Genomic DNA, 14,020 nt, shown 5'->3' with positions numbered 1-14,020 from the left:
TGGTTTTCCCTGTATAGATGTCCAAGAGTAGGGTTGCTGGATCAAATGGTAATTCTATTTTTAGTTTTCTGAGGAACCTCCATACTGTTTTCCACAGTGGTTGCACCAGTGGCCCCACCAACAGTGTAATAGGGTTCCCTTTTCTCCACACCCTCTCCAGCATTTATCGTTTGTAGACTTTTTGATGATGGCCAGAAGCTAAATAACTTACCCAGAGTCACAGAGCTCATGCAAACAAGAACTTGGATTCAAACCCACATCTCTCTGTCCCTCAATCCCTAGGTACAGGGCCTGCAGGACCCCGCTCCAAAGTTCAGCACTCTAGCTCTGTTCTCTGGAGTTCTCTGAGATCATCACCTTATCCCGACCATGGACTAATGCCCCAGAAGTTGGGAGAATTCACCAGATGGGGTTCTGAGGAGCCTTCGGATTTTCTCTTCTCTGGTAAGTTGAGGGTGAAATAACTCCACATTAATTCTTTTTTTTTTTGTCTTTTTGCTATTTCTGGGGCCACACCTGGGGCATATGGAGTTTCCCAGGCTAGGGGTCAAACCAGAGCTGTAGCTGCCAGCCTACACCACAGCCACAGCAATGCGGGATCCGAGCCGCGTCTGCAACCTACACCACAGCTCACGGCAACGCCGGATCGTCAACCCACTGAGCAAGGGCAGGGACCGAACCCGCAACCTCATGGTTCCTAGTCGGATTCGTTAACCACTGCGCCACGACGGGAACTCCCACATTAATTCTTAGGTTTCTTGAGGACATGCTGTAGGTACCAGAGATGTAGAGATGCAGCTGCCTTTAAGGATCTCTGACGTCCCATAGAGAATGAAACTGCCTTTGCTATGAATCCCTAGGGTGGGCCCTTGCCAGGACCATTCACCATGGAAACAGGGGTCATGGGGGTGTCTCCTTAACCATCACCTCGGTTTCCTGATGTAGAAAGAGAGAGCCGATGGGATCTAGCAGCTGATGGGAAAACGTGGGTGGGGGGTCGGGTTTTTTGGTCTTTTTAGGGCCACGCCCACGGCACAAGGACGTTCCCAGGTTAGGGGTCAAATTGGAGCTGCAGCCACTAGCCTACACCACAGCCACAGCCACAGCAACGTGGGATCCAAGCTGCGTGTAGGACCTACACCACAGCTCAAGGCAAGGCCAGATCCTTAACCCACTGAGCGAGGCCAGGGATTGAACCCACGTCTTCATGGATACTAGTCGGGTTCGTTACCGCTGAGCCGAGACAGGAACTCTGGACAGGGAAAACTTCTGGCCCTGGGACCCAGTGGTGAATTTGGCCTCATGGTAGAAGAAAAATCAATCTCGGAGGAGAGCCAGGCATTTAAACCGATCGCCTGACAGGTTGGCAGCACCCCTGGACTTTGAGAAGGAGGCATCAAGGCTGGGGAGTGGAATGAGGAGTGGTGAGCAGCACTGCTAGAGGCTCTGGGAGCTTCTATTCCTGTCTGAAATCATGACAAATGTCCTGGCCGGTTCTTGGAGCAGGACAAAGAGCAAACGTTCTCCCTGCTGGGTAGATGCTGCGCAACAGCCCCCGTCTTCTCCAAGCCCCTCTCACCCACCCGGTACCTATGCTCTCCAGACTTTGCGGGTGAGGGCCATTGGCACTGGGTGACCTGTCTGTTCCCCAGAGCATGCTAACTCCCATCTAGCATCTCTCCTGGGGTGGAAACGCCCAGATCCATGGGAAGAATTCCAGAGGCTCTGGGCGGCCCTTGTCAGAATGGTCCAGCCAAGAGGTCTGGTCTCTGGTGGAGCAACATTTTAGGCAGCCCTGCTGGCCTTCGAAGAGTGCCTAGTGTGGGAATAGTCCAGCTGGGCCTCGGGCAGAAAATAATACAGAACAAAGAAGAACTGAGCTGGTAAACTGATGCATTTGGTAAATATTTATCAAAGGAACTATGCATTCTTGAAAGTTTTTATCTATTACCGAGGTCAACTTGTACATAGAGGCATCTTGTTTCTAGTTCATTCAGCAAGAATTTATTGAGCTGGAGGTCCCTTGTGGCTCAGCGGGTTAAGAACCCAACATAGTCTCCGTGAAGACTGGGGTTTGATCCCTGGCCTCGCTGGGGTTAAGAATCTGGCATTGCTGCAAGTGGCATAGGCCAGCAGCTGCAGCTCTGATTTGACCTCCAGCCTGGGAGCGTCCGTATGCCACAGGTGTGACTGTGAAAAGAGAAAAAAAAAAAAGAAAAATCAAAGAATTTACGGAGCTTATTGAAAAATTATGAGGCTAGCACCATATTAGGTACTTTGGGGACTGCAAAAAAAAAATCAAAAATAAAATATGAAAACAGGACAGGAGGTGAGAAAACCCGGGTCCTAGGATCAGCTCCAGCTAATGTGCTGCTGGGTGAGTCATTTCCCTTCTGGGCCTTGGTGTCCTTTTGTGGGAAATAAGACTGGACATCTGTAGTCCAAGGTCCCTTTCGGTTCCAACCCTCCGAGAATCCCAAATCAGATGTCACAGCATCCAGCACAGAGTAAGGCTTCAAAGCTTAGATCCTTCAGGATGCTTTAAGGTACAGTCCTGCCCATGGGCTGTTTACAATAGACCCAGGAGGCAAAAGAGAGTTTAGGGCCAAAAATTCATGTGCCCCAAGGCACAAAGCAAAGGCTTGTTACTGAGGACTAAGCTATGCAGAGTTTTATGAAAACTGCCCAGGGTTGGTGGGAGGGATGGATTGGGAGTTTGACAAATTAAAAATTAAAAAAAAAGTGGCCCCCAGGATACCTGAGTTTGGCCCAGGCCTCTCAGTATAACCCTGGACAAGTCCTTTCCTCTCCATGGGGCTCTGTTTCTTTACCTGTAGGATAATGAATGCTGGACGGGATTTCCTTCCTTCTAGCTGAGACATTCCTGGTCCAACAGGTGAAGCTGAGAAGGAAGGACAGAAAACCCGTTCCCACTCCCTCGGTTCCTGTCTTCCCCTCAGGGCCCTCTCCTCCAGCCCTGAGGCAGAAAGAAACTGGCTTCAGGCCAGCATCCAGCTATAGCTGTGCTTGACTATTTGAGATGTTTGGGTGGAGGGCAGCAGGTGCCTGGGCAAGCCGCTATCCCTCTGGACCTTAGTTTCCTCATCTGTAAATACGTATGATTGAATGGATGACTTTTGAGGATTTTTCCACCTCTGGGGTTTAACAATTCCAGAGCTGTAGCTCAAGAAAACTAAAACTAAAGAGTTCCCATTATGGCTCAGTGGGTTAAGAACCCGACTAGTATCCATGAGGACGCGGGTTGGATTCCTGGCTTCACTCAGTGGGTGAAGGATCTGTTTTAGCCATGAGCCGTGGTGTAGGTGTCGGATGTGGATCGGATCCTGAATTGCTGTGGCTGTGGCTGTGGCTGTGGCCAGCAGCGGCAGCTCTGATTCGATCCCTAGCCTGAGCATTTCCCTATGCCGAGGGCACGCCTTAAAAAGAAAAAGAAAGAAAGAAAAAAAAAAAAAGAACTAAAACAAAAAACAAGAGAGCCTCAGAGGTGAGGGTCTTACCTGGCCCTTGACCCCTTTTGTCCCTTCCCAGACCTCCCACCTCCTGCCTTCCTGGCCTAGTGATGAGAAGCAGGGTATTGTCTGTTCTCTCAGCGATGGCCAAGCTTTGAGAAAGCCAGCATTGTGGCTCCTAGAACAAGCTGTGAGTTTGTTTAAAAATAAAGATTATTCCGGGTGCAGCTACAGCCATTTGTCATGGTACCTTTAATATATATGCAATGGACAGAGAGAAAGAAAAAAAAAAAAAAAAGCTGCCAGTATATCGACCAAGAACCGCCCCCAGCAGCTAGTTGCCTGCTAAAGAACAGCAGGTGACAAAGCTTCTCAGCCCAGCTCCCCTCAAGGACCCAGAAGTGACCCATTCTGAGCCTTCGTACCCCTCCAGCAGTGAGAAGAGCAGAAGGTCCTGGGGGGTAGCTGAAAAGGAAGCCTACCCTCTCCCCCACTGCCCTACCAGGACCTGGAAGGGAGGCCCAGGATTTCCTGTACTGTGTGGGGTTCCTGTCTGCCTGTTCAAGAGTCAAGGTCACATAAACATAACAGTGCAAGGGCAGCTATGGCCAGTCACATCCTGTATGTCAGCAGGTCCCTCCAGAGGCTCTTCTCTGGGCGGGGCATGTGTGTCAGGGAGGGGACAGAGGGTGCAAATGTGCCTGCCCTCTGGGAGCTTATGATCCTGTGGAAACAACGCAGCCCCAAGAAGCAGAGTGAAGCAGTGGCAAAGGAGGGACCCTGGGAGACACAGGCCAGTTCTGCCTATAAAAGCTCCTGTGGCCCAACAGGTTAAGGATCTGGCATTGTCATTGCAGTGACTTGGGTCGCTGCTGTGGCATAGGTTCAATTCCTAGCCCAGAAATTTCCATATGCCAAAGGCACAGCCAAAAGAAAAAAAATTTTAAAAAGATGAAGGGGGAGTTCCCACTGTGGCTTGGTGGGAACGAACCCAAATAGTATCTATGAGGACGCAAGTTTGATCTCTGACCTCATTCAGTGGGTTAAGGATCCAGCACTGCCATGAGCTGTGGTGTAGGTCACAGATGCAGCTCAGATCTGGTATTGCCGCAGCTGTGGTGTAGGCTGGCAGCTGTAGCTCTGATTCAACCTCTAGCCTGGAAACCTCCATATGCCTTGGGTACAGCCCTAAAAAAAAAAAAAAAAAGAAGGACCTGAGGCTCAGGAGTCTTGAGGAACTGCCCCAAAGCTGCAAACCCAGTAGGTGAAGATACAGGGATCTGATCCCATGTTATCAGGACCCAGAGCCGGATTAGTTTCACCACTGGACCCAACCCCAGAGAAGGGGTAAAGATCTAGACCTGGATTGCAGCTCTGCCACTTACCAGCTCTGTGAACTTGAACTCTTTTTTTTTTTTTTTTTTTTTGCTTTTTAGGGCCGCACCCGAGGCATATGGAGGTTCCCAGTCTAGGGGTCTAATGGGAGCTACAGCTACCAGCCTACAACCAGAGCCACAGCAACTCGGGATCTGAGCCGCGTCTGCGACCTACACCACAGCTCACAGCAACGCCAGAGCCTTAACCCACTGAGCAAAGCCAGGGATTGAACCCGCAACTTCATGGCTCCTAGTTGGATTCCCTTCTGCTGCGCCTAGACATTTTTTATCTTAGATAAATTCGTTATCTCTTAGGATTTCCTTACCCATAAACATGGGCACTGACGTCCTCCTCCCTGGGCGGCTGGAGCATGACGTGGGGAACTCACGATCAGCACAGGGCATGGCAAAGGGTGAGGCCAACCCTCACCTCCAGCCTTAGTGTTACCACCCCTTGGTTCCGGGCCAGCAGAAATGCCACTGCCACTGCCACTCCCTGAACAAGGTACTCGACCTGGACACTGAAAACGACCTCTGCCCCGCCCGGCTGTTTCCAGCTCCTGGGTCCCCATCCCACTTGCCCAGACTTTGCGGAATTGCCTTAGGGGTGGGTGGGGCTGCCAGCCCAGATGTCCATCCCTACCTGGGTGTGTTTCTCGGCCCCAGGGATCCTGCAGGTGCAAGGACTCCAGACGAGGGTTGCCAGAATTGGATGCCCAGTTAAATTTACATTTCAGGAGTTCCCCTTGTGTCTCAGCGGTAACAAACCCAACTAGCATCCACGAAGATGCCGGTACAAATCCTGGCCTCGCTCATTGGGTTAAGGATCCCAAGGTGCTGTGAGCTGTGGTGTAGGTCACAGACACTACTTGATCTGGTGTTGCTATACCTGTCGTGTAGGCTGGCAGCTGCAGTTCCAATTAGACCGACCCCTAGCCTGGGAACTTCCATATATGTCATAGGTGCGGCCCTAAAAAGAAAAAAGAAAAAAAAATCACATTTCAGATAAACAAGGAATAATTTTGTATACTTATGCAAAGAGTTCATGACTGTTGGAGGTTCCCATTGTGACTCTGCAGTAAGGATTCTGACTAGTATCCATGAAGATGTGTGTTGATCCCTGGCCTTGATCAGTGGGTTAAGGATCCAATGTCGCCTTGAGCTATGGTGAAGGTCCCAGAGGCAGCTCAGATACCGCGTGGTTGTGGCTGTGGCTGTGGCTGTGGCCGGTAGCTGTAGCTCTGATTTGAACTGGGAACCTCCATATGCCATAGGTGTGGCCCTAGGAAGCAAAAAAAAAAAAAAAAAAAAAAAAAAAAAAAAAAAAAGAAAGAAAAGAAAAGAAAGAAAAAAGATTTCATGACTTCTTTTGGGGGGGGAGTCTTTTGTCTTTTTAGGGCCGCACCCACAGCATATGGAAGTTTCCAGGCTAGGGGTCGAATTGGAGCTGGAGCTGCCAGCCTCCACCACAGCCACAGCAACTTGGGATCTGAGCCATGTCTGGGACCTACACCACAGCTCAAGGTGACACCGGATCCTTAACCCACTGAGCGAAGCCAGGGATCAAACCTGCGTACTCATGGAACTTAGTTGGGTTCGCTGACCACTGAAGCACGATGGGAACTCCAATTTCATGACTTGTTTAACTTATTTATTTATTTATTTATTTATTTTTTTTTAGGGCTGCACTGTTGGTACTTGGAGGTTCCCAGGCTAGGGGTCCAATCAGAGCTGCAGCTGCTGGTGTACACCACAGCCACAGCAATGTGGGATCTGAGCCACATCTGTGACCTACACTACAGTTCATGGCAACACAGGATCCTTAATCCAGTGATCGAGGCCAGGGATCGAACCCACATCCTCATGGATCCTAGTCAGGTTCTTTTCCGCTGAGCCACAAGAGGAACTCCCAACTTATTTATTTTTATACTTACAATAAAAAATTATTGGAGTTCCCCTGTGGCTCTGTGGGTTAAAGATCCATTGTTGTCACTGCTGTGGCTCTGGTTACAGCTGTGGCACAGGTTGGATCCAGGAACTTCCACATGCCACGGCCACAGCCAAAAAAAAATATTATTCCTTATCTGAAACTCGAATTTAAGTGGGTGTCCTGTAGTTTATCTGGCACCCCTATTCCTAGAACTCAAGGTCAGGTTGAAAGACTGCCCAGTAAATGGCTTTTGTTAAGCGTTTTAAACAAAAAGTCATTCGTTTTGGAGTTCCTGTCATGGTTCAGCAGTTAATGATCCGGACTAGGATCCATGAGGATGCCGGTTTGATCCCTGGCCTTGCTCAGTGGGGTAAGGATCTGGCATTGCTGTGAGCTGTGGTGTAGATAGCAGACGTGGCTCGGATCTGGTGTTGCTATGGCTGTGGCTTAGGCTGGCAGCTGTAGCTCCCATTCGACCCCTAGCCTGGGAACCTCCATATGCCGCAGGTGCAGCCCTAAAAGGCAAAAAAAAAAAAAAGAGGAGTTCCCGTCATGGCGCAGTGGTTAACAAATCCGATTAGGAACCATGAGGTTGCGGGTTCGGTCCCTGCCCTTGCTCAGTGGGTTAAGGATCCGGCGTTGCTGTGAGCTGTGGTGTAGGTTGCAGACACGGCTTGGATCCTGCGTTGCTGTGGCTCTGGCATAGGCCGGTGACTACAGCTCCGATTCGACCCCTAGCCCGGGAACGTCCATATGCCGCGGGAGCGGCCCAAAGAAATAGCAAAAAAAAAAAAGACAAAAAAAAAAAAAAAAAAGACAAAAAAAATATTTTATTGAAGTATAGTTGATTTACAATGTTATGTTAGTTGCTGCTACACAGCAAAGTGATTTAGTCATACATGTATATATATATTCATATTCTTTTCCATTATAGTTTATTACAGGAGATTGAATGTAGTTCCCTGTGCTGTACAGTAGGACCTTGTTGTTTATCCATTCTGTATATAATAGTTGGCATCTGCTACTCCCAAATACCCAATCCATCCCTCCCTACTCCCTCTCCTTCTTGGCAACCACAAATCTGTTCCCTATGCCTGTGAGTCTGTTTCTGTTTCATGGATAAGTTCATTTATGTCATTTTTTTTCCTTTTTCTCTTTGGGGCTGCACCTGCGTCACATGGAAGTTCCCAGGCTAGGGGCTGTGTTGGAGCTGCAGTTGCTGTCCTACACCACAGCCACAGCAATGCCAGATCCAAGCTGTGTCTTTGACCTACACCGCAGCTCTAGGCAACACCAGATCCTTAACCCACTGAGTCACTGAGCAAGGCCGGGGATGGAACTCTCATCCTCATGGATATAATCAGGTTCTTAACCCTCTGAGCCGCAACAGGAACTCCTATGTCATATTTTAGATTCTACCTATGATATCATATGTTATTCATCTTACTCTTTCTGACTTATTTCACTTAGTGTGATAATCTCTAGGTCCACCCATGTTGCTGAAAATGGCAAAATTTTTATTCTTTTTTATGGCTGAACATTCCATTGTGTGTGTACCATTCATATCTTCTCTATCCATTCATCTGTTGATGGACATTTAAGTTGCTTTCATATTTTGTCTATTGCAAGCAGAACAGTCCCTTTTTTTTTTTTTTTTTTTTTTTTTTGGCAGAGCCTGCGGCATATGGAAGTTCCTGGGGCAGAGCCACACAGTGATCCGAACCGCAGCAGTGATAAATCTGATCCTTAACCCACTGGGCCACAAGGGAACTCATCAGAGGAATACTGCCATTTCCCCATCCCCTCCTCATCACCAGCCTCAGACACTCCAGGGGCAGCAAGTTTAAGCAACTCGTCCCTGCTTCCCCCCACGCCCCTGGTCTTGGTGCTGCAAGCAGCTGGACGCAGGGCTTGTAGAGATCCTGCCAGCTGCAGCCTGCCCGGGGCCCCGCCCACCCCCACGGTCCTGAGGGGGTCAGCCTCTTTTCTAAAGGCAAACCCTGGCGCTGCACCAGGGGTCCCTGCCCCCACTCCACCCCAACCTTGGAGGAAGACTGTCCTGAAGAGGCTTGGGGAGGTGGGCGTTGAACTGGAGGCTTAGATCTTGGAATGACTCACACGCCCCAAGAAGGGAGAAAGGGGCTGGGGGATGAATGGATTGCAAACCAGAGGGAGGGATCTAGGAGATGAGCTTTGGTGCCTGGATTCGTCCGCGTCAGTTTCTTCAACATCTGCAGTGCGTGGGGTTGAGCGATCCCACTGGGGGGGTTGGGGGGGCAGGACTGGGAGGCTGGCTGACGTTTGCTTCCCGCCTGCTGGGTCGGCCGAGCAGTTCATGAATGACTCACCTCATTGTCAGGCTGATTCACTGCTCCCCTGGGGACTTGCGGGGTGTGGGGCGGGGGGAGCGGCAGCAGCCCCCTCTGTACGTTTCACACACACACGCGCGCGCGCACACACGCAAACACGCGCGGGCGGGGCTCCAGCGAGTCTGTTTTTCTTCTGGGGTCCAGCCGGGCTGGATAGGTTTCCGTGGTAAGAGGGAGGAGGGCGCATGTCACTTAGACTATCGAGAACAAGTTTGAGGTTTCTATTCATAGTCTACCTGTGACTATTTACATTTAAATTAATTACAATTAAATCCAATTAAAACCTCGCCTCCTGGAGTTCTCCTCCTGGCGCATCGGAAACGAATCCGACTAGGAACCATGAGGATTTGGGGTTCGACCCTTGGCCTTGCTCAGTGGGTTAAGGATCCCGCACGGCCGTGAGCTGTGGGGTAGGTCGCAGACGCGGCTCCGATCTGGCGTTGCTGCGGCTGTGGTGTAGGCCGGCAGCTGTAGCTCCCATTCAACCCCTAGCCTGGGAACCTCCATATACCGCAGGTACAGCCCTAAAAGGCAAAAAAAAAAAAAAAAAAAAAAAAAAAAAATCCTCGGTTCCTCCATCACACTGGCCACACTTCAAGTACTCAATAGCCACCATGCAGAAAGTTCTATGCCACAGCGCTGGTCTACAAAACCTTCACATACACAGAGCCACACAAACAGACCAGCCCCTCTTCCACCCCATACACACCGGCCCCCACCCTTGTATGCAATGCACACATTTAATTCCACGAAATTCTATGCACATCCCCTACAGGCATTCAACACACAACACCCACGCACCAACACAGCCACACAAAAGGCTCAGTATGGGTACACACTTCCAGTGTATGCCACTGTCCATACCAAGACAAATGTAAACACATAAAGGAGCCTCATCACCCTGAATGGCATTCAACTGTTCATACGTTAAAAATACAAATGAGGATGAAATGCATTTGCAAATGTGCTGAAATAGATACAAACTCAAGCCATGTGGTTCCCATAACAAATCTCAGCACATGTTTGCAAACTCAAGTAGGGGGGGAGCGAACCCACATTGTTGAGCCCCTGCCAACGTGCCAGGCATGGAGTTGGCCTTTTCGATGCATTAATTCATTTAATCTCACAGCAACCCTGTGAGGAAGATGTATTATTCCATTTTCATAGCGGGGACAACTAAGCTTCAGCGAGGTAAAGTAACTTACTTAAGGTCACATGGCCAGTTAGGACCAGGGTCAAATATGAACCAAGATTTGTCTAACTCCATAGGCAATGTGGCCTGCTGTCTCCAAACACTCACTCACGGAGTTCCTGTTGTGGCTCAGTGGGTTATGAACCTGACTGGTATCCATGAGGCTGTGGGCTCGATTCCTGGCCTCGCTCAGTGGGTTAAGGATTTGGCGTTGCCATGAGCTTCAGTGTTTGCTTCACATGCAGTTTGGAGCGGGCATTGCTGTGGCTGTGGTATAGACTGGCAGCTGCAGGTCTGATTCAACCCCTTGCCTGGGAACTTCCGGGTGATGTGGGTGCAGCCCTAAAAGAGCCAAAAACAAACAAACGAATAAAAAAACCACTACACACTCACAGAAATACATACCCGAGGTGTGCTCCCTTGTACCTAAGAACGTGAGGCTCGTCATCCAGCAACGATAGGTATTTGGGGAAGTGAGCATGGAGTTGCCTAGACTCCTTTGCACTCCCTTCTCAGAAGTGGCGTTAGGTCATTCAACAAACACTTGCTGAGTATCTTCTGTGTGCTGGGTCCTGTGCCAAGTGCTGGCTCACAAAAGTGAAAAGTTATAGTCATTCGTCCTGAAAGAGTTCAAAGTCCAAGCAGGGAGTTGTGAGAGAAATTTGAAGACAATACAGGGCATTCAAGAGATCTAAGCTATCATGGAGGAAACCCGCAAATGCAGGAAGTGAAGGAGAAGGAAACCTGGTTTGGGTCGGCTTGGGGCAATTAAGGAAGGCTTCTTGGAGGAGGCGTGGGGCATGAAGAATGAGTGGGGTGGAGAGGGATTGGTATTGATTGGGAGTTGGATGAAAGATGAGCTAGGACAGGGAAGCAGATGCCAGGACACTGCAGGCCTTAGGTATTTTGTATGTCATCCTCAGGTGACTGGGAGGAATTGAATAATTTTTTACAGTGGAAAAATAGTATCTCATTTACATATTAGGAAGAATGGTCAGAAGAGAGGAGAGCTTGAGCTAGGGAGACCATGCAGGAGGCTATGGCAAAGTCCAAGCAGGAGAGGGTAAGTCCTGATGTAGAGGCTAAGGCATCCAGACAAGAGGTAGAGGAGTTCTAATGGAGCAGTGGGTTAATGATCCAGCTTGTCTCTGAGGTGCCTGTTCAGTCCCCAGCCCAGCACAGTGGGTTAAAGGTCTAGCATTGCTGCAGCTGTGGCATAGGTCATAGCTCTGGTTCTCTGGTTGGGACTTTTTTTTTTTTTTTTGTCTTTTTTGGGGCCACACATGCAGCATATGGAAGTTCGCAGGCTAGGGGTTCAATGGAGCTATAGCCACTGGCCTACACCACAGCTCTCGGCAACACTGGATCCTTAACCCACTGATCGAGGCCAGGAATCAAACCTGTGTCCTCATGGATGCGAGTCAGATTCTTTTCCACTGAGCCACAATAGGAACTCCTGGTTGGGACTTGATCCCTGGCCTGGGAACTTCCACATGCCTCGGGCTTGACCAAAACAACAACAACAACAAAACTATGCCACTCTGGCTGTCACTGGAAGGGAATCTGAGGTCGAATTGAGTCAATAACCACAGAAGGCATTAGTGACGAGGGTTGGCCTCCCCAGATCACTGGGCCCCTGCCCATCTGTCTGTCTGCACAACTCTCCTGGACTCTTATCTTTTTTTTCCCTGCAGCTGTGCAGCAGCTTGGGGATCTCAGTTCCCAGGGAACTCCCTCTATCTTTTGATCTGTATCTCCCCTCCCTAACTTGTTCATGAACTTGATAGCACAAGGAGTCATTCATTTCTCTATCCCCAGTGTCAAGCACTGGGCCTGATACATAGTAGTCATTGTGTCACTCCTTCAATAACTCTATTGAGCATTGTTCTAAGGGCTAGGGATACAAAGTTGAACAAGCCAGACAAGGCCCCTACCCTCATGGAGCTCATATTCTAGTGAGGAAGACACACAATAAAGATGTAAACCATGACAATTATGCATTATGAAAAATACTGAGAAGGAAAATAAACGCTGTGATGGAGGCAGAGATGTTACTTGAGTGATAAGGTGACAGGGAAGATCTGAGATCTAAGCTGAAACATGAAGGTTGAAAAGAGCCAGACCAAGCACACTTTTGCTAAATAAATATGTGTTGCAAGAATAGATGGATGGATTGATAGATGCATGGATGCACCGATGAACAGAAAAATCAGCAGAGTGGATTTTGGTGTGAAAGAGTATCACGCTGTAGTACCCAGTCCCTAGCATGCTGAACACAAGAAAGTAGCGTGAGCAGAATGGGACAGAATGGGTCCCGAATTCCCAACCTCGTTCTGTCCTGAGCTCGCACTGAACAGGTGGATTGGGCCCTGGGGGCCGCTTGGGGGCGACGGAGAGCCCATCCGTTTCCCTTTAAGGGCGGGGCGGAAGTCTGCGGTGTAGGGCCTTTGCGTCGGCGGGAGAGAAATAGGTCTGCCCCTTTAAGAGGGCGGAGACGCTGAGTGGCGGCCGCTTCGAACGCGGCCTAGGGCGCCTACCTCCTGCTTCCGCGACCACCCTCCCTCGGCTCCCTCCTGGCTGGCAAAGACGCCTCTCTCCGACCTGTGTCCTGAGACACCATCGCCCGGACTCCGACTCTCCTACCTGGGCCAAAGCCAAGGCCTCCGCGACCCCTAGAGTCGGGGTCTGCAAGGCCAAGCCGCGGGCCGGAGCCCACCGGCCGTCTCCATGGTAATGCCGCCCTGGGGACCAGCCTTCCGGGTTCCAGCCGCTCCCCCCGTGCGAGCCGGAGGGCCGGGTTAGGGTTTGGGGGTGAGCTCGGTGGGGTCGTGAGGTCCGGAGTTTAGTCAGGGCTTGGCACGGACACACCCGTTCACCCGGGGAAAGTCTCTCCACCTCCCTCCCTCTGGGCCTCAGTTTCCCGCCCACTGCCTTTTCTCATCTTGGAGAACTCCAATTCATCCTTCCCAGTGTGCTCAAACATCACGCCTCCTGCGCCAGACCCCCGCCCCACTTCCAGTTTGGTCTCCCTAATTGTAGCTCTTGCTGTCCTGGCATCTGGGGTTAGGCACAATCCTTGGCTCTAGGATTGACTTTATTTATTTATTTTTGCCTTGCCCAGGCATGTGGAAGTTCCTGGCCAGGGATCAAATCTGTGCCACAGCAGCGACCCGAGCCACTGCAGTGCTAGTGCCAGATTCTTAACCTGCTGCACCCCAGGGGAGCTCCAGGACTGAGGCACTTTAGTGGTGGCCACAAGCAGCCCTGCTGCCCAGAAAGAAGGACTGGGGTGTCTCACTTTCCTGGGATCCTAGCTTTGGGGTGTTGGATTAGATAAAAGGAAACCGCTGGTTTGGAAACAAGGCCACTGGTTTGGAAACAAGGCCACAAGACATGCCTGGCTTTATGGTAGTGTCTCTTAACGTTTGACAGAGATTCATCAGGCCAAACCTTTGGGATGCTGCAAAATCCTTAAGCCACTCGCACAGGACTGAGTCTAATGAATGACCCAGGCTCCCTTGAGCAGCCTTCCCTTTGCCTCCTCCCTCTGATAAGGTTCATGCAAATGGATTTGAGTGAAATACTTCATAAGAAAGGATTCTAAATCATCTAAGTCTCTAAGTAAATCCCATCTCTTCTTGCCTCATTCCTTATTCCCAGAAAACTCTACACTTGGAGTTTCC

General features: G+C 50.1%; 1 protein-coding gene across 4 annotated transcripts in view; it reads left to right on the top strand.

Moving 5' to 3' along the window:
• Positions 1-14,020, top strand: part of C12H17orf53 (chromosome 12 C17orf53 homolog) — a 33,309-nt gene that overhangs the window by 5,089 nt on the left and 14,200 nt on the right. For 2 of the 4 annotated variants that reach the window (XM_021066897.1, XM_021066895.1), the window contains exon 2: positions 283-444. Coding sequence is in view for 2 of the 4 variants with exons in the window: in XM_021066893.1 (XP_020922552.1) it covers positions 13,065-13,067 (3 nt within the window). In the remaining 2 variants the exon portion in view is untranslated. Of the gene's footprint in view, positions 1-282; positions 445-12,311; positions 13,068-14,020 lie in introns of those variants that run through there. The other 2 variants (XM_021066893.1, XM_021066894.1) reach the window with 2 other exon arrangements.

The sequence above is a fragment of the Sus scrofa genome, chromosome 12 (genome assembly GCF_000003025.6).
Source record: "Sus scrofa isolate TJ Tabasco breed Duroc chromosome 12, Sscrofa11.1, whole genome shotgun sequence".
NCBI classification, from domain to species: domain Eukaryota; kingdom Metazoa; phylum Chordata; class Mammalia; order Artiodactyla; family Suidae; genus Sus; species Sus scrofa.
This window is presented reverse-complemented; position numbering and strand designations above follow the sequence as displayed.